This window comes from Eubalaena glacialis, chromosome 10 (genome assembly GCF_028564815.1).
Source record: "Eubalaena glacialis isolate mEubGla1 chromosome 10, mEubGla1.1.hap2.+ XY, whole genome shotgun sequence".
Taxonomy (NCBI): Eukaryota; Metazoa; Chordata; class Mammalia; order Artiodactyla; family Balaenidae; genus Eubalaena; species Eubalaena glacialis.
Window position 1 is genome coordinate 65,878,083 of NC_083725.1, and position 23,356 is coordinate 65,901,438.

At 38.0% G+C, this 23,356-nt stretch overlaps 1 protein-coding gene across 1 annotated transcript in view; it reads left to right on the forward strand.

The window, feature by feature from the left end:
* Window positions 1-23,356, forward strand: part of GDPD4 (glycerophosphodiester phosphodiesterase domain containing 4) — a 151,053-nt gene that overhangs the window by 112,527 nt on the left and 15,170 nt on the right. The window contains exons 15-17 of the mRNA XM_061203710.1: window positions 9,141-9,288; window positions 20,889-20,971; window positions 21,747-21,799. Coding sequence (XP_061059693.1) covers window positions 9,141-9,288; window positions 20,889-20,971; window positions 21,747-21,799 — 284 coding nt within the window. The remainder of the gene's footprint in view (window positions 1-9,140; window positions 9,289-20,888; window positions 20,972-21,746; window positions 21,800-23,356) is intronic.

The following is a 23,356-nucleotide window of genomic DNA, read 5'->3' on the forward strand; positions in this document are numbered from 1 at the left end:
ATTTAGAAACGTGTTGCTAACTTTTTTAAAATTTGAGGATTTTCTGTCTACTCTAGTGTTATTGACTTCTGATTTAAGGTCACTGTGACCAGAGAACAACTCTATATGATTTCAATACTTTATTGTTTTTCTTTTAAAATTTTTAATTTTATTGATATGCCTTTGAAAGGTTTGTTTTGGTATAAGGCAAAGCTGCCAATTCAAAATACAAACAGATGGACACAATGTGTATATCAGATGTTGGGAATAAAAATGGTTTATTGATTGAAATAATAGAGGCATTATTTTGATTTGTCTTGACATGAATGCTGATTTATAAATCTCCTCCCCCATTGATTTCTTCTTGTAGTCCAGACACATAGAAATGATAAAAAATCTCACCAAAGCTCACCTTGGTGCTAATCAAGAGTGCTTGATGAACATTATAAAACACATGATTTCAATACTTAAATGTATTTAAACTTGTCTTATAGACCACTATATTGTATATCTTGGTGAACTTCCCATGTCCACCTGAAAAAAGGTGAGCTCTCTTCATTTGTTGGGTGTGATATTCTATAAATATCAATTAGTTTAAATTGGTTGATAGTCTTTTTAAGCATTTTATACTACATTTTCCCCCTGCTTTTTCTATTCAGTTAACACAAAACATTAGTTTGCAGATCAAACTCACACACATCAGAGAACTTACCTACTATGAAGTTTTATTATTAATTTCAGAGATACAGCAGTCTATCAAGAGGCTCAGACAAAGCAAGGAGAGGTCAGAGACATTGATTTCAACTTTGCAGGTTTCTTCCTTTATTGGACACATACTCTGTGGCCCACGGTAATAGATACGGCCTCCAAGTGAGTGTTTGCAGGGTTATTTCACTTAGAAGGAGAGCATTTGAGTTACAGAACATCTGCATTTAATACTCCCAGGGAGTTGTATAGCTTATGTGACTTTCTCCAGGGACGCATGCCTCATAAATCCACATTCTGTATTTATTTACAAAATATATAATAAAGAAATACTCAACCACAAACATCCTTTTAAAAAATGTTCTATACATAAGGCCTCTCTTCCTGGTAAATATTATTCTATTTAGAAAAGATGTAGGTATCATGTTGACAAGGAGATTAGACCATGCTTCTTCCTTCTTTCTTCTGGGAGCAACCTCTTCAGTCAGAGAGAAATTAAGGCCTCCTTGTGCATCATCTGTCAGTTATGGAGAAGGGGTTGTAGTATCTCCAACTATGATTGTTGATTTGTATATTTCTCCCTTTAGCTCTGTTTGTTGCTGTTATTGTGATTGTTATGGTTGTTTGGCTTCTCATATTTTAAACTCTTTTATTAGGTGTATTTGCATTTTAGAATTGTTAGATCTTTTTGGTGAATCCACCCTTTCATTATGAAATGTCCATTTTCTCTGGTTATAATTCTTGTCTAAAGATTACTTTTATTAATATTGCCACACTTGCTTTCTTATAATTAGTATTTGTGTGAATTTCTTTTTGTGTCCTTTGTCTTTCAACTGCTTTGTGTCTTTATATTTAAAGTACATCTCTTATAAACATCTCTTAAAAAATATTATTGGTTCTTGCTTTTATATTTGGTAGGACAGTCTCTGCTTTTCAATGGGAATGTTTGGCCCATTAATATTTAGTTTAATAATTAATATACTTGGGTTTATATTACATCATACCATTTTTTCTATTTGTCCTTTTTATTCTAGGTTGGTTATTTTGGTCATTCTATTCCTGCCTTTTAATTTTTTTTTGTTAATCAATTATTTTTTAGTATTCTATTCTATCTCCTCTACTGGCTTCTTACATTTTTAAATTATTTTTTACTGGTTGCTCTAGGAATTGTAAAAAGTATCCTTATCTTACTACAATCCACCTTGAGTTAAATTATTCCATAATATAGAGTATAGAATATTAAAATCTTAATTCCATTGACTATCTGCTGCCCTTTGTGCTATTGTTGTTATAAATAATATTTTTGTTATAAACCCCAGAGTACATTTTTATTATATTTTTAAAAATTGTGTTTTTTAAATTAAACTTTTTATTTTGAGATAATTGCATATTAACCTGTAAGAAATAACACAAAATGATCCTGTATACCTTTTACCCAGTTTACTCCAATGGTAAAACTTGCAAAACTTTAGTACAATATCAAAACCAAGGTATTGACATTGATGCAACCCACCAATCTTATTCAAATTTCCCCAGTTTTACTTATATTCATCTTGTGTGTGTTTGTATATATAGCTCTGTGCAGTTTTATCACATGTGTAGGGTTGTATATCCAATGCCACAACCAAGACATAGACTAGTTTCATCACTGGAAGTATTCTTTTTGTTTCCCTTTGATAACTACGCTCCCCTTACTTCCATCCACTTCCCCTCACCCCAAACCCTAGCTCTTCACAATCACTAATCTGTTCTCTACTTTTATTATTTTGTCATTTTGAGAATGTAATATAGATAGTATCATAGAGTATATAACCTGTTGTGATTGGCTTTTTTTCATTCAATATAATTCCCTTTGAGAGTTATCCAGGTTATTACATATATCAATAGTTTATCCTTTTTCATTGCTGAGTAGTATTCCATTGTGTGGAGGTACTGAAGTTTGTTTAATCATTCACCAACTTAAGGCTATCTGACTGTTTCTGTTTATGAGCTATTATAAATAAATCTGTTATGAATATTTGTGTACAGGTTTTCATTGTGAACATAAGGTTTTTAAACTAAAAGCCTATAGTTTATTCAGATTTTAGTCATTTTTTAAAAATGTTTTAACTGTGGTAAAAATACACATAATATAAAATGTACTGTTTTAATCATTTGTAAACATACAGTTCAGTCATTTTAATATACATTCATTACATTGTGCAGCCATCTCTGCCATCAAGCTACCTAACTCTTTTCGTCTTGTAAGCTCAAATTCTATACTCATTAAACAATAACATCCCTACCAACTCCCCAACCCCCAGACCCTGGCAACCACCATTCTGCTTTCTTTCTCTGATTTTGACTTATGTAAGTGGAATCATGTAGTATTTGTCTTTTTGCAACTGGCTTATTTCACTTAGCATAAAATCCTCTAGGTTCATCCATGTTAAATCCATCCATTGCAGAATTTCTTTCTTTTTTAAGGCTAAATAATATTCCATTGCATGTATATACCACAGTTTGCTTATTCATTCATCAGTTGATGAACACTTGAGTTGCTTCCACATTCTAGCTATAGTGAATAATGCTGCTATGAACATGGGTGTACAAATATCTCTTCAAGACCCTTCTTTCAATTGTTTTGGCAATATATCCATTAAGTGGACTTTCTGATCATATGGTAATTCTATTTTTAATATTTTGAGGAACTGTCATACTGCTTTCCATAACAGCTGTACCAACAGTACACAGAGGTTCCAATTTCTCTATGTCCTCCGCACCCTTGTTGATTTCTGGTTTGTTTGTTTTTTTTCTTGATGTAGCTATCCTAATGGGTTAGTATTAGTTCTTCTTGAAACGTTTTGTGGAATTCAACAGTGAAGGCAATGGGTCCAGGACTTTTCTTTGTTGGAAGGTTTTTGGTTAATGATTCAATCTCCTTATTCATTGTATGTCTATTTGCATTTTTAAATTCTTTATGATTAAAAGGTAGGTTTTGTGTTTCTAGGAATTTGTTTCATCTAGGTTATCCAATTTGTCGGGATACAACTGTTCATAGTACTCTCTTATAATCCTTTTTATTTCTGTAAAATTGGTAGTAATATCCCCAATTTTATTTCTGCTTTCAGTAATTTGAGTTTCTCTTTTTATTAATAGTACCTCTAGATAAAGGTTTATCAATTTTGTTGATCTTTTTGAAGAACTAACCTTTGGGTTCATTGATTTTCTCTATTGGTTTTCTGTTTTCTATTTCATTTATATCTGCTCTAATCTTTATTATTTTCTTTCTTTTGCTATGTTGGATCAATTTGTTCTTCTTTTTCTAGTTCCTTAAGTTACAAAGTTAGGATGCTGATTTGAGATCTTTCTTGTTTTTTAAATGTAAGCATGTATAACTATGAATTTATCCCCAGCACCACTTTTGCTGCATGCCATAATTTTGGTATGTTGTGTTTTTATTCTCATTTGTCTCCAAGTATTTTGTAATTTCCCTTGTGATTTCTTTTTTGATCCATTGGTAGTTTAAAAGTGTGTTAAGTTCCACGAATATGTGAATTTTCCAGTTTTCCTTCTGTTATTGACTTCTAATTTCATCTTGTTGTGGTTGGAGGAGATACTTTGTATGGTATCAATCTATTTGAATCTATCAAGACTTAATTTGTTGCCTAACATGTGGTCTGTCTTGCAAAGTGTGCACTTGAGAAGAATGTGTATGTTGTTAGTGTTGGGCTGAGTGTTATATATATGTCTGTTAGATATAGTTAGTCCTTGTGTTGATTAAGTACTCTATTTCCTTACTTACCTTTGGTTTGGTTGTTCTATCCATTGTTGAGAGTGGGATATTGAAATCTCTAATGATTATTGTACAGCTGTCTATTTCTCCCTTCAATTCTGTCAGTTTTTGCTCTGTAAATTTTGCTGGTCTGTCATTAGGTGTGTAAATGTTTACATGTTGTATCTTCTTGCTGTATTGAATCTCTTATTAATATATAATGTCCTTCTTTGTCTCTTACAACCTTGATATAAAGCCTATTTTGTCTAACATCAGCATAGCCACCCCTGCTCTTGTTGGTTACTATCTGCATGGACTGTCTTTCCATCCTTTCCCTTGTAATCTATCTGTGTCTTTGAATATAAAGTGAGTCTCTTGTAGACATCATGAATTGAAACATATGTTTTATCTTTTCTGCCAGTCTCTGTCTTTTACTTAGAGAGGTTGACCCATTTACATTTAAAATAATTACTGACAAGGAGGGATTTTGTCACACTGTTACTTCTGTCATTTCTGTAAATATTTGTTATTTTCTGTCATCTGTTTTGTTTTGTTTTTTCTTTACTTTCTATATGCCTTATAGCTTTTTTGTCCCTTTGGTTTCTGCATTACAGTTTTCTTTGTTGTTTTGTTCATCTTTTATAGTGAAATGTTTAAATCCTTTTCTCATTTTTTGGGGGTGTATATTCTATATCTATTTTATTTGTGGTTACCATGGGAATTACATTTACTATACTAAAGTTTTAACACTCTTATTTGAATTTATATCAGCTTAACTTCAATAATATAGAAAAACTCTGTTCCTTTACAGATCTATTCCTACCTTTCTGGGTTGTTAATGTCAGAAAATTAAATCTTTATATATTGTGTGCCCCAAAACATAAACTAGTAATTTAAAAAAATGCATTAGTCTCAAATTACATAGAAAACAACTTTTGGAGCTACAAACCAAATTTACAATAATACTAACTTTTAGACTAATAATTATTTTTTTCTTTAGATATACTAGTCTCAAATCATGTAGAAAATAAAAAGTACAGTTACAAACCATTGTTACAATAATACTAGCTTTTATAATTGCCCATATATTTGCTTTTATTGAGATCTTTATTTCTTCATTCAGTTCTCAGTAACTGTCTAGTGTCCATTCATTTCACCTTGCAGGACTCCATTTAGTTTTTCTTGCAAGGTGAGTCTAGTGGCCATGAACTCCCTCAGCTTTAGTTCTTCTGGGAATATCTTAATTTGTTTCTCACTTCTGAATGACAGTTTTTCTGGATATAGGATCCTTCACTGACAGTATTTTAACACTTTGAATAGGTTGGTCCACTGCCTTCTGGCCTCCAAAGTTCTGATGAGAAATCTTCTGGTGATGTTGAGGATTCCTTGTATGAGACAAGTTGCTTCTCTCTTGGTGCTTTCAGTATTCTCTCTCTGGCTTTTGAAAGTCTGATTATAATGTGTCTCAGTGTGAGTCCCTTTGAATTCATCTTACTTGGAGGTGGTTGATCTTCTTGGATGTTTTCCTTCATGTCTTTGATCAAATTTGAGAAGTTTTAAGCCATTATTTCTTCAAATATTCTTTCTGTCCTGTTCTCTTTCTCTTTTCCTTTTGGGAATCCAAGAATGCATATATTGATCTGTTTGATGGTGTCCCATAGATATCTTAGGCTGTTCACTTTTCTTCAATTTTTTTTCTTTCTGTTCTTCAGAATGGTTAACGTCTATTGGCCTATCTTCAAGTTCACCAATTCTTTCTTCTGCCTGCTCAAATCTGCCTTTGGATCCTAATATCAAAATTTTCATTTCAGTTACTATACTGTTCAGTTCTAGAATTCTTTTTGGTTTCTTTTTTAGGATTTATGTTCCTTTATTAATATTTAAATTTTGTTTATACATTTTTAAACTTTATCTACATCTTCCTTTAGTTCTTTGAGTATCTTTAAGAGATTTGTTTCCAAGTCTTTGTCTAGCATATCTGCCAACAATTCTTTTCTGGGAACAGTTTTTAGCAATTTATTTTTTTTCCTTTGAATGGACCCTATTTTCTTGTTTCTTAGTATGCCTTGTGATTTTTTTTTTGTTGAAAAATGTATATTTCAATCTAATAATCTGGTAACTCTGGAAATCAGATTCTTCCCTTCCTCAAGGTATGCTGTATTTTTGTTATTTGTTTATTTGTTGTTGTTGGCTGTCTCTGTGCCAAGGATCAGCCTGAGTTCTTCTCAAATCTCTTGTGTTCCTTTCCCTGCTCATACATGGTCACTTTCTAATTTTCTCCATATATAAATTGCTTTTGCATGTCCTAGTCTTTAATGTATGACTCCCAAAAAGGGAAAAAAAGAAAAATAAAAGGTGGGGAGGAAAGAGTGCTGGCCCTTTTAACCCCTGGTAGTCACTTCAGTGGGAGTGGGAGGGGTTTGCAACAGTGGGGGGAGGTACAAAAATCATGGCTTCCCTACTCTGTCTACAGCTCTGTGAATGGAAGCATCAATCAGTGATCAGAGCACAGATCCCTAATATATGAAGGATAGCATCCTTTTGGCTCACCTTGGCTCCTACAAGGTTTGTGCAAGCTGCTTCAGGAACATGGGCACGGCTGCCTGCCATGGGGCTGGTGTACTGTAACTGCTACTGTGCCAAGTGATGAAATCAACCAAAGTTAACTATAACTTACCATCCAAAACTCCCCTGGAAGTTGAAAGCCTTCAATAGATTCCATAGCTACAAAATAGTTATATTAGGCAGATTCTTTTAGTGCAGTTGTTGTCTAGGTGGGGAGAGAGATTCCTGGTGTTTCCTTCTCTGCCATCTTCCAAGAATCCTCTCCTGTGAAATAAGTGTTTTTATGAGATAAATACCTAAGAATGCAGTTGCTGGGTTATGGTAATTACTTGTCTAGTTTTATGAGAAACTGCCAAACTTTTTTTGGGACACTTTTATGTTCCTGCCAGCAATGTATAATGACCTAGAGCCTCTACATCCTTACCAATTTTTGGCATTGTCACTATATTATTGTAGCCATTCCGATAGGTGTGTAGTGACATCTCATTGTGGTTTTAATTTTCATTCTCTGATGGCTAATGATGTTGCCCATATTATCGTGTGTTTATTTTCCAATGGTATACCCTCTTCAATGAAACGTCTCTTCATATCCTTTCTAACTGAATTGCTTGAATTTTTTTTATTATTGAATTTTGAGGGTTCTCTCTATATTATAGATACTAGTCCTCTGTTGCATATGTTGTTTGTAAATAATTTGTCCCAGTATGGCTGGTCTGTAGCATCCTCTTAACAGAGTCACCCACAGAGCAGAATTTTTAAATTTTGATGAGGTCTAACTTGTCAATTTTACCTTTTATGGATCATGCTTTTAGTGTCAAGTCTAAGAGTTCTTTGTCTACCTCTTAGATCTCAAAGATTTCTCCTATGTTTTAAACATATTCTTTCATCACTATTATGCAGTTAACAGCTTTCAGATCCTTCCTTGTTTTGTTAAGTTTATAGCTAATTATTTAATTTTCTTTGGAGTGATTGCTAATAGTATTGTTTTAAATTTCAATTTCTATATGTTTATTAATATATAGAAATGTGTTTGGTTTTTGTGTGTTGGTTTCAAAAAGTATAAAAAGTAGCTTTTTCAAAACCATTTCCTTATTTCTATTTTTTAAATTTATATTTAGGTGATCTGTAGAATTGTCTTAAAGACAATCTAACATATTGGGTAACTAATGGCAGGCACTCCTGTAAAGGTGGTATGGTTATTTTTATTTTACAGTTTATACACTGAGCCTAAGAAATTGCCAAGTTAGTATGTGGCTGGGATTCAAACCCAGGCTTGTACAGAGCTGTTTTCAATATGCTATACCATCTCAGGGTTTAAAAAGTCTTTTGAAGGCACTTACATGGTGTATTTTCTGAGAAATATAATCTCTGAAAATGACAACTTGACTAGGTGTTCTTCTACTGTTTCTGTAGATAGTGCACAAATATTTACTGACATTTGAAGTTCTGACATTGGGAAGTGTTGTGTTCCATTCCCCCTACTCAATGCTTATAGAAATTCTTTATATTTGAAATTTAAATATTCACCAAATTGGTGTTCATTTCTTCATTCCTTCCTTTAACTATTTCTGAAGGCAGGTATGCTAGGTACTGGATATACAGAGATGAGTAAGACACAGTCTCTGCTTTTAATTTGCTTACAGTCAAGTAAAGAAGACTGATAGGAAAGCAGATAAATAGAGTAGAGTGTGGTAAGTACTCTGATGGAAGTAAGTACATTTGCTACACAATAGTGTACTGGAGCTGGTTCATTTCAGCTTATGGGAGCAAATTGTGGGAGTATTTACACCATGGAAATTGGCAAATTCTACAGTTAGGGCTTTTTTTTTTTCTTTCCCTCCATCTCCCCTTCCTTCCTCCCTCCCTCTCTCCCTCTCCTCCTTCTTTCCCTTCTCTTTCCCTTAGGAAGCCAGTTTACTAAAATACTACTGTTGGTACAGGAGCAAAGGTATTAAATCCAGTTCTTTATCTCACTGTAACATGAGCTCATTCTGCATGTCATATCATAAGTTGTCCTACTACCAACTACTTCTGGTGATTTAAGCAACAGCCTTTCACAAACATGGTGGCTGTTTCCCTTTTACATGATGAGAGTGAGATTAAGTCTAAATCTCCTGTGGATTCTTTTTCTTCCCAGAGAATATAAAGCAGTTAACATCAACATCAACTTATACATCGTCAATGAACCTTGGCTTTTCTCACTGGCCTGGTGCTCCAGCATTTACTCAGTGACCACAGACAACATTCAGGTCCTGAATGAGATAAATCACCCTTACTTCTTCATGGTGAGCTGATAGTCCAGATTGTTCTTCCAACTCTGGTATAATAGGGGTCTCTGTCCCCCACCCCACCCCTACATTGCCCACTGTGCAGTCAGTCCCCAGGGAAGCTGCTTAAGAGCAGAGATTTATGTGACATTGGAGATGGCATTCCCCCTTCTCTCACCCAGATCCCTCTGTGATTTTCAGGGAAAAATTAATGTTGTTTTAATAATTGCTATTTATTGAATCCTCACACTGTGCCTTTCATGCTTTATGTAATTTAACCCTCTGAGTTAGCCACTAGGAGTATCCCCATGGGGGATCTGAAGTTTGTAGCTTCACACGATACAAGATTCAAAATGAGGTCTGACTCCAGAGTTTTGTTACTGCAGCCACACCTTCCTGTAGGCACAGCAACAATGACAGTGGCATGGGGTGTGGGGAGAAAATCAAGTGTACTTGATTCCAAAGTGAAAACTGTGTGTCCTGAGCAAAATGCTTTTGAAAAGGAGAGTGAGTGTCCAGCCACCGAGCTTGATTTCCCCTCTGTCCTGCTACTGCTTATGGCCAGAAGTGTGGGGACCTGAAGACCTGTGTTTTAATCCCAGCTAAATCCCACCACTTACTGTCTGTAGAGGGAACCCCAGCTAACCAGTTAACTGCTTCAGAAGCTGTTTTTCAAGTCAGTGTAGAGTATGTTGACTGAGTCGGACATCTATAACAGAAAACAGCTTAATTTCTCTCCACTGACTCTTTAAACTGCTCTGTGAACTAGATCTTTCCCTGCCCTTGAATGATGTCTCACTCAGATCCCATAGCTTTTCTAGTCACTCTTAGATAATTTCTTAAAGTACAGTTTAGTCACCAAAAAGCCTCAGTTCAGCATCAACAGTCTAGTCCAGAGAATAACCCAGACTCTAAACTGCCTTGAAAATTAAAGCTTTTTAAATGAGAGGCCTAAATATTTCTTGTTGCTTTCTCCGTAACTCCAGGTTCACTGGCCCTTGTTTCTGTCTTGATCAGGGTCAGGAGCAGGAGAAAGGGGATCAAGGCCAAGGGCACAATCTCATAGGGCCAGTACTGCACTGAGGCCCTCTGGCGGCGGTGTAAAATTGCTTACCCCTTCTTTCTTGGTGGCTCGGGCAGTTTTCTGTAGATGACCCTCAAGGAAACCTTGGATGGCAGGTCCCTTGGCATAGGTAAAGCCTCTCCACTTGTCTGTCCCCATACTATCCCGCTTCATGTATGTACTATATACTTTTCTAACATTTTTGTTTTTTAAAATTGATTGCAAAGTAAACTTGTTCATTATATAAAATTCAGTAATTACAAAAATCTATAAATTAGAAAGCAATACACTCCTCCATAATCCTATCCCCCTAAATCAGTAATGTCTTAAAGTTGTCCCTTTGGATATATCAAATAAAACTTTATTAAGTAAAACTTTTCATTTTAATATTTTAACTCATAATATTTGAGTTGATAATAAATTCATGTGATTCAAAATTCAAAGAGTATAAAAGAATGTAAATAAAAAACTTCCTTCTACACCTGGCCTGGGCTTTTTTAAAGGACCCAAAGTCACTTTGTTCAGGGAGGTGGGGCCAGTATCCCAAAGGCTTTCCTAGGCAGCACACACTCTGGGTTAGAATATGCAGATTCAACTCTTGGCTCTAACCACTTACTGTGTGAACTTGGAAATGTTAGTTAACCTGTCTGGGCCTCAGACAGGTTATTTTTTTATTTGTAAATTGGGGATAAAAATACTACAATAGGGAGACCTTCAAGATGGTGGAGGAGTAAGACGTGGAGATCATCTTCCTCCCCACAAATACATCTGAAATCCATCTGCATGTGGAACAACTCCTACAGAACACTTACTGGACGTTGGTAGAAGACCTCAGACTTCCCAAAAGGCACGAAACTCCCCACATACCTGGGTAGGGCAAAAGAAAACAGAAAAAACGGAGACAAAAGAATAGGGATGGGACCTGCACCTCTGGGAGGGAGCTGTGAAGGAGGAAAGGTTTCCACACACTAGGAAGCCCCTTCACTGGCAGAGACAGGGGGTGGCGGTTGGGGGAAGCTTCAGAGCCAAGGAGGAGAGCGCAGCAACAGGGGTGCAGAGGGCAAAGTGGAGAGATTCCCACACAGAGGATCGGTGCCGACCAGCACTCACCAGCCTGAGAGGCTTGTCTACTCACCCGCCGGGGCGGGTTGGGGCTGGGAGCTGAGGCTCGGACTTCGGAGGTTGGATCCCAGGGAGAGGACTGGGGTTGGCTGCGTGAACACAGCCTGAAGGGGGGTAGTGCACCACAGCTAGCTGGGAGGGAGTCTGGGGAAAAGTCTGGAACTGCCTAAGAGGCAAGAGACCATTGTTTCGGGGTGCACGAGGAGAGGGGATTCATAGCAGCGCCTAAACGAGCTCCAGGGATGGGCGGGAGCCGCGGCTATCAGCGCGGACACCAGAGACGGGCATGAAACACTAAGGCTGCTGCTGCTGCTGCCGCCACCTAGAAGCCTGTGTGCAAGCACAGGTCACTGTCCACACCTCCCCTGCCGGGAGCCTGTGCAGCCTGCCACTGCCAGGGTCCCGTGATCCAGGGACAACTTCCCCTGGAGAACACACGGCATGCCTCAGGCTGTTGCAACGTCATGCTGGCCTCTGCCACCGCAGGCTCGCCCTGCATTCTGTAAGCCTCCCTCCCCCCAGCCTGAGTGACCCAGAGCCCCCTAATCAGCTGCTACTTTAACCCTGTCCTGTCTGAGCAAAGAACAGTCGCCCTCAGGCGACCTACATGCAGAGGTGGGGCCTAAACCAAAGCTGAACCCCAGGAGCCGTGCGAACAAAGAAGAGAAAGGGAAATTTTTCCCAGCAGCCTCAGGAGCAGCGGATTAAATCTCCACAATCAACTTGATGTACTCTGCATCTGTGGAATATCTGAATAGACAATGAATCATCCCAAAATTGAGGCAGTGGACTTTGGGAGCAACTGTAGACTTGGGGTTTGCTTTCTGCACCTAATTTGTTTCTGGTTTTATGTTTATCTTAGTTTAATATTTAGAGTTTATTATCATTGGTAGATTTGTTTACTGATTTGGTTGCTCTCCTTTTTTTTTATATATACATATATATATTTTTTTCCTTTTTCTCTTTTTGTGTGTATGTGTATGCTTCTTTGTGTGATTTTGCCTGTATAGCTTTGCTTTTACCATTTGTCCTAGGGTTCTGTCTGTCCATTTTTGTGTGTGTGTAGTTTTTAGCACTTGTTATCATTGGTGGATTTGTTTTTTGGTTTGGTTGCTCTCTTCTTTCTTTCCTTCCTTTTCTTTTAATTTTTTTATTTTTAATAATTTTTAAATTTTGTATTTTAAAAACTTTATTTTATTCTTTCCCCCTCCCCTCCCCTCCCCTCCCCTCCCCTCCCCTCCCCTCCCCTTCCCTTCTCCCTTTTCTTCTGAGCCATGTGGCTGACAGGGTCTTGGTGCTCTGGCTGGGTGTCAGGCCTGTGCCTCTGAGGTGGGAGAGCCGAGTTGAGGACATTGGTCCACCAGAGACCTCCCGGCTCCATGTAATATCAAATGACGAAAGCTCTCCCAGAGATCCCCACCCCAACGCTAAGACCCAGCTACACTCAGCAACCAGCAAGCTACAGTGCTGGACACCCTATGCCAAACAACTAGCAAGAGAGGAACACAACCCCACCATTAGCAGAGAGGCTGCCTAAAATCATAATAAGGTCACAGACACCCCAAAACACACCACCGGACGTGGTCCGACCCACCAGAAAAACAAGATCCAGCCTCATCCACCAGAACACAGGCACCAGTCCGCTCCACCAGGAAGCCTACACAACCCACTGAACCAACCTTACCCACTGGGGGCAGACACCAAAAACAACGGGAACTACGAACCTGCAGTCTGCGAAAAGGAGACCCCAAACACAGTAAGATAAGCAAACTGAGAAGACAGAGAAACACACAGCAGATGAAGGAGCAAGGTAAAAACCCACCAGGACAAACAAATGAAGAGGAAATAGGCAGTCTACCTGAAAAAGAATTCAGAGTAATGATAGTAAAGATGATCCAAAATCTTGGAAATAGAATGGATAAAATACAAGAAACATTTAACAAGGACCTAGAAGAGCTAAAGAGCAAACAAACAATGATGAACAACAAAATAAATGAAATTAGAAATTCTCCAGAAGGAATCAGCAGAATAACCGATAGGTAGCCTGGAAGATAAAATAGTGGAAATAACTACCACAGAGCAGAATAAAGAAAAAGAATGAAAAGAATTGAGGACAATCTCAGAGACTTCTGGGACAATATTAAACACACCAACATTCGAATTATAGGGGTCCCAGAAGAAGAAGAGAAAAAGAAAGGGACTGAGAAAGTATTTGAATAGATTATAGTTGAAAACTTCCCTAATATGGGAAGGGAAATAGTCAATCAAGTCCAGGAAGTGCAGAGTCTCATACAGGATAAATCCAGGGAGACAAACTCCAAGACACACATTAATCAAACTATCAAAAATTAAATACAAAGAAAAAGTAAAAGCAGCAAGGGAAAAACAACAAATAACATACAAGGGAATCCCCATAAGGTTAACAGCTGATGTTTCAGCAGAAACTCTGCAAGCCAGAAGGGAGTGGCAGGACGTATTTAAAGTGATGAAAGGGAAAATACCTACAACCAAGATTACTCTACCCAGCAAGGATCTCATTCATATTCAACAGAGAAATTAAAACTTTACAGACAAGCAAAAGCAAAGAGAATCCAGCACCACCAAACCAGCTTTACAACAAATGCTAAAGGAACTTCTCCAGGCAGAAAACACAACAGAAGGAAAAGACCTTCAGTAACAAACCCAAAACGATTAAAATGGTAATAGGAACATATATATCGATAATTACCTTAAATGTAAATGCATTAAATACTCCAACCAAAAGACATAGACTGGCTGAATGGATACAAAAACAAGACCCATATATATGCTGTCTACAAGAGACCCACTTCAGACCTAGGGACAAATACAGAATGAAAGTGAGGGGATGGAAAAAGATATTCCATGCAAATGGAAATCAAAAGAAAGCTGAAGTAGCAGTTCTCATATCAGCCAAAGTAGACTTTAAAATAAAGACTGTTACAAGAGACAAAGAAGGACACTACATAATGATCAAGGGATCAATCCAAGAAGAAGATATAACAATTGTAAATATTTATGCACTCAACATAGGAGCACCTCAATATATAAGGCAAATGCTAACAGCCATAAAAGGGGAAATCAACAGTAACACCATCATAGTAGGGGACTTTGACACCCCCACTTTCACCAATGGACAGATCATCTAAAATGAAAATAAGGAAACACAAGCTTTAAATGATACATTAAACAAGATGGACTTAATTGATATTTTTCAGACATTCCATCCAAAAACAACAGAATACACTTTCTTCTCAAGTGCTCATGGAACATTCTCCAGGATAGATCATATCTTGGGTCACAAATCAAGCCTTGATAAATTTAAGAAAATTGAAATCATATCAAGTATCTTTTCCAATCACAACGCTATGAGACTAGATATCAATTATAGGAAAAAATCTGTAAAAAATACAAACAGATGGAGGCTAAACAATACACTACTAAATAACCAAGAGATAACTGAAGAAATCAAAGAGGAAATCAAAAAATACCTGGAAACAAATGACAATGAAAACACGATGACCCAAACCCTATGGGATGCAGCAAAGCATTTATAAGAGGGAAGTTTATAGCAATACAATCCTACCTCAAGAAACGAGAAACATCTCAAATAAACAACCTAAACTTACACCTAAAGCAATTAGAGAAAGAAGAACAAAAAACCCACAACGTTAACAGAAGGAAAGAGATCATAAAGATCAGATCAGAAATAAATGAAAAAGAAATGAAGGAAACAATGGCAAAGATCAATAAAACTAACAGCTGGTTCTTTGAGAAGATAAACAAAATTGATAAACCATTAGCCAGACTCATCAAGAAAAAAAGGGAGAAGGCTCAAATCAATAGAATTAGAAATGAAAAAGGAGAAGTAACAACTGACACTGCAGAAATACAAAGGATCATGAGAGATTACTACAAGCAACTAATGGCAATAAAATGGACAACCTGGAAGAAATGGACAAATTCTTAGAAAAGCATAACCTTCCGACTGAACCAGGAAGAAATAGAAAATATAAACAGACCAATCACAAGCACTGAAATTGAAACTGTGATTAAAAATCTTCCAACCAGCAAAAGCCCAGGACCAGATGGCTTCACAGGCGAATTCTATCAAACATTTAGAGAAGAGCTAAAACCTATCCTCTAACTCTTCCAAAATATAGCAGAGAGAGGAACACTCCCAAACTCATTCTATGAGGCCACCATCACCCTGATACCAAACCAGACAAAGATGTCACACAAAAAAGAAAACTACAGGCCAGTATCACTGATGAACATATATGCAAAAATCCTCAACAAAGTACTAGCAAACAGAATCCAACAGCACATTAAAAGGATCATACACTACGATCAAGTGGGGTTTATCCCAGGAATGCAAGGATTCTTCAATATATGCAAATTAATCAATGTGATAAACCATATTAACAAATTGAAGGAGAAAAGCCATATGATCATCTCAATAGCTTCAGAAAAAGCTTTCAACAAAATTCAACACCCAAAAACCCTCCAGAAAATAGGCATAGAGGGAACTTACCTCAACATAACAAAGGCCATATATGACAAACCCACAGCCAACATTGTTCTCAGTGGTGAAAAACTGAAAACATTTCCTCTAAGATCAGGAACAAGACAAGGTTGTCCACTCTCACCACTCTTATTCAACATTGTTTTGGAAGTTTTAGCCATGGCAATCAGAGAAGAAAAAGAAAGAAAAGGAATCCAAATCAGAAAAGAAGAAGTAAATACATCACTGTTTGTAGATGACATGATACTATACATAGAGAATCCTAAAGATGCTACCAGAAAACTACTAGAGCTAATCAATGATTTTGGTAAAGTAGCAGGATACAAAATTAATGCACAGATATCTCTTGCATTTCTATACACTAATGATGAAAAATCTGACAGGGAATTTACGGAAACACTCCCATTTACCATTGCAACAAAAAGAATAAAATACCTAGGAATAAACCTACCTAAGGAGACAAAAGCCCTGTATGCAGAAAACTGTAAGACACTGATGAAAGAAATTAAAGATGATACAAACAGATGGAGAGATATACCATGTTCTTGGATTGGAAGAATCAACACTGTGAAAATGACTATACTACCGAAAGCAATCTACAGATTCAATGCAATCCCTATCAAACTACCAATGGCATTTTTCACAGAACTAGAACAAAAAATTTCATAATTTGTATGGAAACACAAAAGACACCGAATAGCCAAAGCAATCTTGAGAAAGAAAAATGGAGCTGGAGGAATCAGACTCCCATACTTCAGACTATACTACAAAGCTACAGTAATCAAGACAGTATGGTACTGGCACCAACACAGAAATATAGATCAATGGAACAGGATAGAAAGTCCAGAGGTAATCCCATGCCCATATGGTCACCTTATCTTTGACAAAGGAGACCACAATATACAATGGAGAAAAGACAGCCCCTTCAATAAGTGGTGCTGGGAAAACTGGACAGCTACATGTAAAAGAATGAAATTAGAACACTCCCTAGCACCATACACAAAAAAATAAACTCAAAATGGATTAAAGACCTAAATATAAGGCCAGACACTATAAAACTCTTAGGGGAAAACATAGGCAGAACACTCTGTGACATAAATCACAGCAAGATCCTTTTTGACTCACCTCCTAGAGAAATGGAAATAAAATAAAAAATAAAAATAAAAAATGGGACCTAGTGAAACTTAAAAGCTTTTGCACAGCAAAGGAAAGAATGAACAAGACAAAAAAACAACCCTCAGAATGGGAGAAAATATTTGGAAATGAAGCAACTGGCAAAGGATTAATCTCCAAGATTTATAAACAACTGATGCAGCTCAATATTAAAACAACAAACAACCCAATCCAAAAATGGGGAGAAGACCTAAATAGACATTTCTTCAAAGAAGATATACAGATTGCCAAGAAACACATGAAAGGATGCTCAACATCACTAATCATTAGAGAAATGCAAATCAAAACTACAATGAGGTATCACCTCACACCAGTCAGAATGGCCATCATCAGAAAATCAACAAATAATAAATGCTAGAGAGGGTGTGGAGAAAAGGGAACCCTCTTGCACTGTTGGTGGGAATGTAAATTGATACAGCCACTATGGAGAACAGTATGGAGGGTCCTTCAAAAACTAAAAGAAGAACTACCGTACGACCCAGCAATTCCACTACTGGACATATACCCTGAGAAAACTGTAATTCAAAAAGAGTCATGTACCACAATGTTCATTGCAGCTATATTTACAATAGCCAGGACATAGAAGCAACCTAAGTGTCCATCAACAGACGAATGGATAAAGAAGATGTGGCACATATATACAATGGAATATTACTCAGCCATAAAAAGAAATGAAATTGAGTTACTTGTAGTGAGGTGGGTGGACCTAGAGTCTGTCATACAGAGTGAAGTAAGTCAGAAAGAGAAAAACAAATACTGTATGCTAACACATATATATGGAATGTAAAAAGAAAAAGAAAAAAAAAGGTTCTGAAGAACCTAAGGGCAGGACAGGAAGAAAAATGCGGATGTAGAGAATGGACTTGAGGACACGGGGAGGGGGAAGGGTAAGCTGGGACGAAGTGAGAGAGTGGCATGGGCATATACACACTACCAAATCTCAAATAGGTGGCTAGTAGGAAGCAGCCACACAGCACAGAGGGATCAGCTTGGAATTTTGTGACCACCTAGAGGAGTGGGATAGGGAGGGTGGGAGGGAGCTGCAAGAGAGAAGACATATGTATTTGTATAGCTGATTCACTTTGTTATACAGCAGAAAGTAACACACCATTGTAAAGCAATTATACTCCAATAAAGATGTTAAAAAAAATACTACAATAGAAGCAATTTTATCCAAAATAATCCTGTCTGCTTAGTAGTCTGTTAATTCAAAATTTTTAAATGGGGAGTCATGAAATAAATGATATACAGTCTATTAGCTTTTTACTACATTAAAAAAAAATGTACCTAATAGTGGCTTAAAATAAACAAATATTTGTCGTATTTTCTATGATGGCTGAGTGGTTTCTCTGTGCTCAGCCAGTTTGGCTGGACTAAGTGGTAGGATGGCCCCATTCATATGTCTGTGGTCTTACCTGAGATGACTGTGGTCTCTCTTCGTTTGGTCAGTCATCCTCAAGGAATCCAGCTTGTGCATGTTCACCTGGTGGCATTGGGTTCTCAGTAGCAAGAGAGGTGAAGTCCCAATGCACATACCTTTTCAAGGATCTCCCAGTGTGATGTTTGCTAATGTTCCATTGGCCAAAGAAAATCACATGGTCAAGTCCAGATTCAAGGTGGGGCAGGGAAGAAACAGACTTTACCTTTTGATGGAGAGGAAGAGCAAAATCGCATATAGACCTGCATTTTGGGAGGAATATTTTGGTCGTTTTTATAAACAATCTACCACATACATACCTCACACATTTTAATTTAAACTATTCATTCACTTTTTGACGTCTTTCCTTTGAGTGTGTTTCAGCTGATTGAATTCTGTATTCTCTTGCTTATGTATACTTCCCAGTGAACCATCTATGATTTCTAAGTTTTGTTTCCTTAAAGCACAACAAGAACTTGAGAGACTTCCCTGGTGGTCCAGAGGGTAAGACTCTGCGCTCCTAATGCAGGGAGCCTGGGCTCGATCCCTGGTCAGGGAACTAGATCCCGCATGCATGCCTCAACTAAGAGTTCACATGTTGCAACTAAGAAGCAACTAAAAGATCCTGCATGCTGCAACTAAGAGCCCGCAACTAAGAAATCTGCATGTCACAACTAAGAAGCCCGCATGCCACAACTAAGAGCCCGCATGCTGTAGCTAAGAAGTCTGCATGCCACAACTAAGAAACCCGCATGCTGCAACTAAAAATTCCCATATGCCACAACCAAAAAGCCTGCGTGCTGCAACTAAGTCTGCATGCCACAACTAAGAGGTCTGCATGCCGCAACTAAGAGTCTGTATGCCACAACAAAAAGATCCTGCATGCTGAAACTAAAAGATCCTGCATGCCTCAACTAAGACCCGGTGCAGCCAAGATACATAAATAAATAAATATTTTAAAAATTAAAAAAAAATGAACATGAAGTCATTTGGAGAAATGACGGGAAGGAGGAAGCCACCCAGTTTTTTATAATCCTCCCCTCATCTCTTAGTGTTTCTCTCATACCTAAATCAAAAGCAGTTTATTTCTTAATGACCTTTTCTTTCTTCATCAAGTTTTTCAAAGCATCGACTTAGTTTCCTTGAAAATGACATACTTTTTAACTCAGATTTTACAGATTTAAGTAACACTGAATTACACTGCACAATTTTAATAACAGGTACAGCTGTTCTAAGCCATTTGGGTAGTAAGAACAACTGATTCTTGGTGACGGTACAGCTCACTTGGTGGGCATCCTGAAGCAGGCCAAAGCACCGGTCAGTCAGGTTCCCAGAGAGAATTAAGAGCCTCAGTTTACTGGAAGTTGGTTAAGAGCTTCTAATGTACATGCCTAGTAGAGCTGTTGTGAGGATTAGCTGTGAAAATGCCTTTGAAGTGCTTGGAATGCTTCCTTAACTCCTGTAAATTCTCATTAATGTTAGTTGTTCTCATCATTATGATAGTTCATGTTATTGTTGTTATTATTATTATCTTTGTTAATCAGTCCAAGGAAAGACCTTGGGATAGGGTGGAAATGGCATAAGAAAAAATAAAAATGATAGCCCCAGTACCATCAAGTAATACTAGAAGGGGGACAATGAAGGTGGAAAGGGATGAGTAAACTAGCGAAATGAAAAACTCATACAAGAGAACCTAGAAGATGGAGCTCTGTGAAATGGGTGATTCAGGCAAGGAGACTGGAGAAGTTGGCATGTTAGTTAAGAATTATAATTTCAACATATTTATCTGAAGCATGATGATTTAGAAGAAGGATTCCTAAATGCTGGTTCACAGACTGGTTACTTGTTCCTGGGAAGCTTGTTAAAAATACAGAAATTCTAATTCCTGAGTCTGTAGTGAGGCCCAGGAACCTGTATTACTAAAAGCTGCTCAGGTAGATTTGGATGCACAGCCAGGTTTGGGAAACCATGCCATGAAAACATAGAGCACTGGAAGTCAAGAAACTTGGGCTGTATTCCTGGGTCCAGAATAGACTTGCTCTGGGACTCCCTCAAACACCTATCTTGAGGGTCCAGGGAGAAGTGTGTGAAGTATTTTATCCTTTGTAGAGCCTTTGGCACATGTAAGTGGGTATTGTTAGGATAGCAGCAGGTACTCTCTGTGTTTGAGACCAACCCCATCAAGGTTCCTCTGCCTGGTCTGCCCCCTCTCTGTCCCTGGCAGCCAAGCAAGGGATCTGGCCTACATGATCTAAAATCCCTTCTAGCTGTAAATCCTTTAACTATTTTCTGTTTTGCAGACACCAAGTTACTATAAGTTCATGTGGATTCTCATGGATTGTGTTTCTGCAGTTTTCATTGTTGCCATATTTTATTTTCATTGGTAAGCATATATTTGTAATTTTAAATGATTTTTTCCCAAAATAAAAATATAAATGGTCCTTATGGAAATTTGAGGAAAAACAGTTACATTTTCCCCATAATTCTATATGGCAAATTCTCAGGGAGACAGGGTTTTATCATCTGAACCTCCCATTTCTTCTCATGCTGCTTGCAGCTCCTCACACCCCTTCTACCTCCTCAAAATGAGACCATGTTCTAAGAATAAGGACTCTCACTAAAGCTTAATCAAAGCCTGTTACTACTGTTTTGGTGTGGATCAGTTGGGAGAGGACAGGGGTTGAAGGTTGTTCAGAACAATTGTCTCCACCTTCCCACCTTCCACAAAATTGGACATGCAGAGTGCTGTGTAAAGAGCAAGTTCACACTCTGGAAAGCCTGGGTTTTAGTCCTGGCTTTGCCCTTAGTTTCTGGGTGACCCTGGGAAAATCACTGCCCCTTTCCAGACCATAGTCTTTTTATCTGTCCAAGAAAATAACATTTGAGAATTCTTGAGGGAAAATGCTTCAAGATTGCAAGGTTCAGGGTGGGAGAGGGGACATCTGGTAGAAGAATTTTAGCTAGAAGAGACCATGGTTGTTTAGACCTCATCATGCCCATCATTTCCTCATTTGAGTTCTCCTTTAAAGGGGGAAACTACAAACCCTTTGCTTAAGGTAGAATTTGACTGGATAATGTTCTTTTCTGGCCACTGCCTTGAAATATGGCCTATTTTGGAAGAAGTCTATGAAGCTCATGGATAGTCTGCTTCCTTCCAGGTGGAGAGAGAGCCAAAAAGAAAAATTACTCAAGAGCACCGGCATTCACACAGGTAAATCAGAGGCCTAGCCCACTCTCTTAATTCCTACCCATTGCCTCCAGGATACAGGGCCTGCCTTTAATGTTTTCGACAAGAGTTGAAAGAGTGGGGACCAGTGAGAAGTTGGGACAAAGAGGCTGGACACAGATTCTGGAGGGCCCTTGGCATCAGGATTCTTTGTGGACTTTATCCTCTAAACAGTGAGACTCCTTGGAAGATTATGAACATGGGTATTTTTTGTTCACTTGTTGATATATTCATTCATCACATAGTTATTGAGTACCTACTTTGCGCCAGGCACTGTGAGAGAGACTGAAGTAACTGAAAGCCGTCTCTGTAGGGTGACACAAGAGAACAGAGGTTCTGGCCCACAGAGAGCAGTGACGAAGCAGGCAAAGGCATAGCAATTGATACCATTAGGCTAGGCACCTAGGTCCAGGACAGAGAAGGTGCCATGCTTATCAGGGCTGAATGTGCTTTATGTGGCTTCAGTTGTGGGTGATGTATATTGGAAGGTGGAGGGAGAAAACTGTGGAGGGGGAATGCTGGAATAGAGTCTAGGCTCTGCATATAAGCAATCAGGAGATGGCAAATGAATTTCAGACAAGGGAGCTTGTGTAGACTTCTGAGTAAAGGGATGGAATAGCAGAATAACTTATTATTCAGCAGAATAACTCAGAGGCTAAGTGAGATAGGTCCAGTAAGGGAATGGAAACTAGAGTTTATTATTCAGGTGGTTGTGGGTATAATCACACAGTGAGTTACTGGTTTGGGAAGCCAGTGCAATGTCAAAGGGAAAACCAGTTAGGAAGCAGAGGACTGTGCAGTACAAGATACAGTTTCCTCCCATAGCTCTTGGAGCCTTAAGTAAAGTTGATACAGTCACAAAATCATGAATTAATTTAATTTCTTGTGGACAATGGTGAAGATCATGAGATGCCATGTACCAGCTGGCAGAGGGTTAAACTCATACATTACTTAGAGTTGCAGCGATGGATCCAAAGGGACCATGAAAAAATAAGTTCAGAAATTTGAATAAATTAAATGAAAGGAAATGGACTTCATTCTGTGAAACTGAAGGTTTAAACCAAGCTCACTCCAGTCTCTTAAGGGACAGAGAGATCTCAAATAACGCTGAGTTACATGGATTTTTAGATCACTCTGCTGGCTGTTAAGAAGTCTGAAGGCTATGTTCCAGCTCCCTTATGATTTTTAGTAGTTTTATTAGTAAACTAAGGCTGCCATAACAAAATACCATGGACTGGGTGGCTAAAACACAGAAATTGATTTTCACACAGTTCTGGAGGCTAGAGGTGCAAGATCATTGTGTCAGCAGGTTTGGTTTCTACTGAGACCTCTCTCCTTGGCTAGCAGATAGCCACTTTCTTCTGTGTCCTGACACAGCCTTTTTTCTGTGCACACACCTCTACCCACCCCTGCCCCGTGTCTCTCTGTGTGTCCAAATTTTCTCTACTCTAGTCAGACTGGATCAGGGCCAACCCCAATGGCCTCGTTTTAATCACCTCTTTAAAGGCCCAGTTTCCATATACAGTCAGATTTTGAGGTACT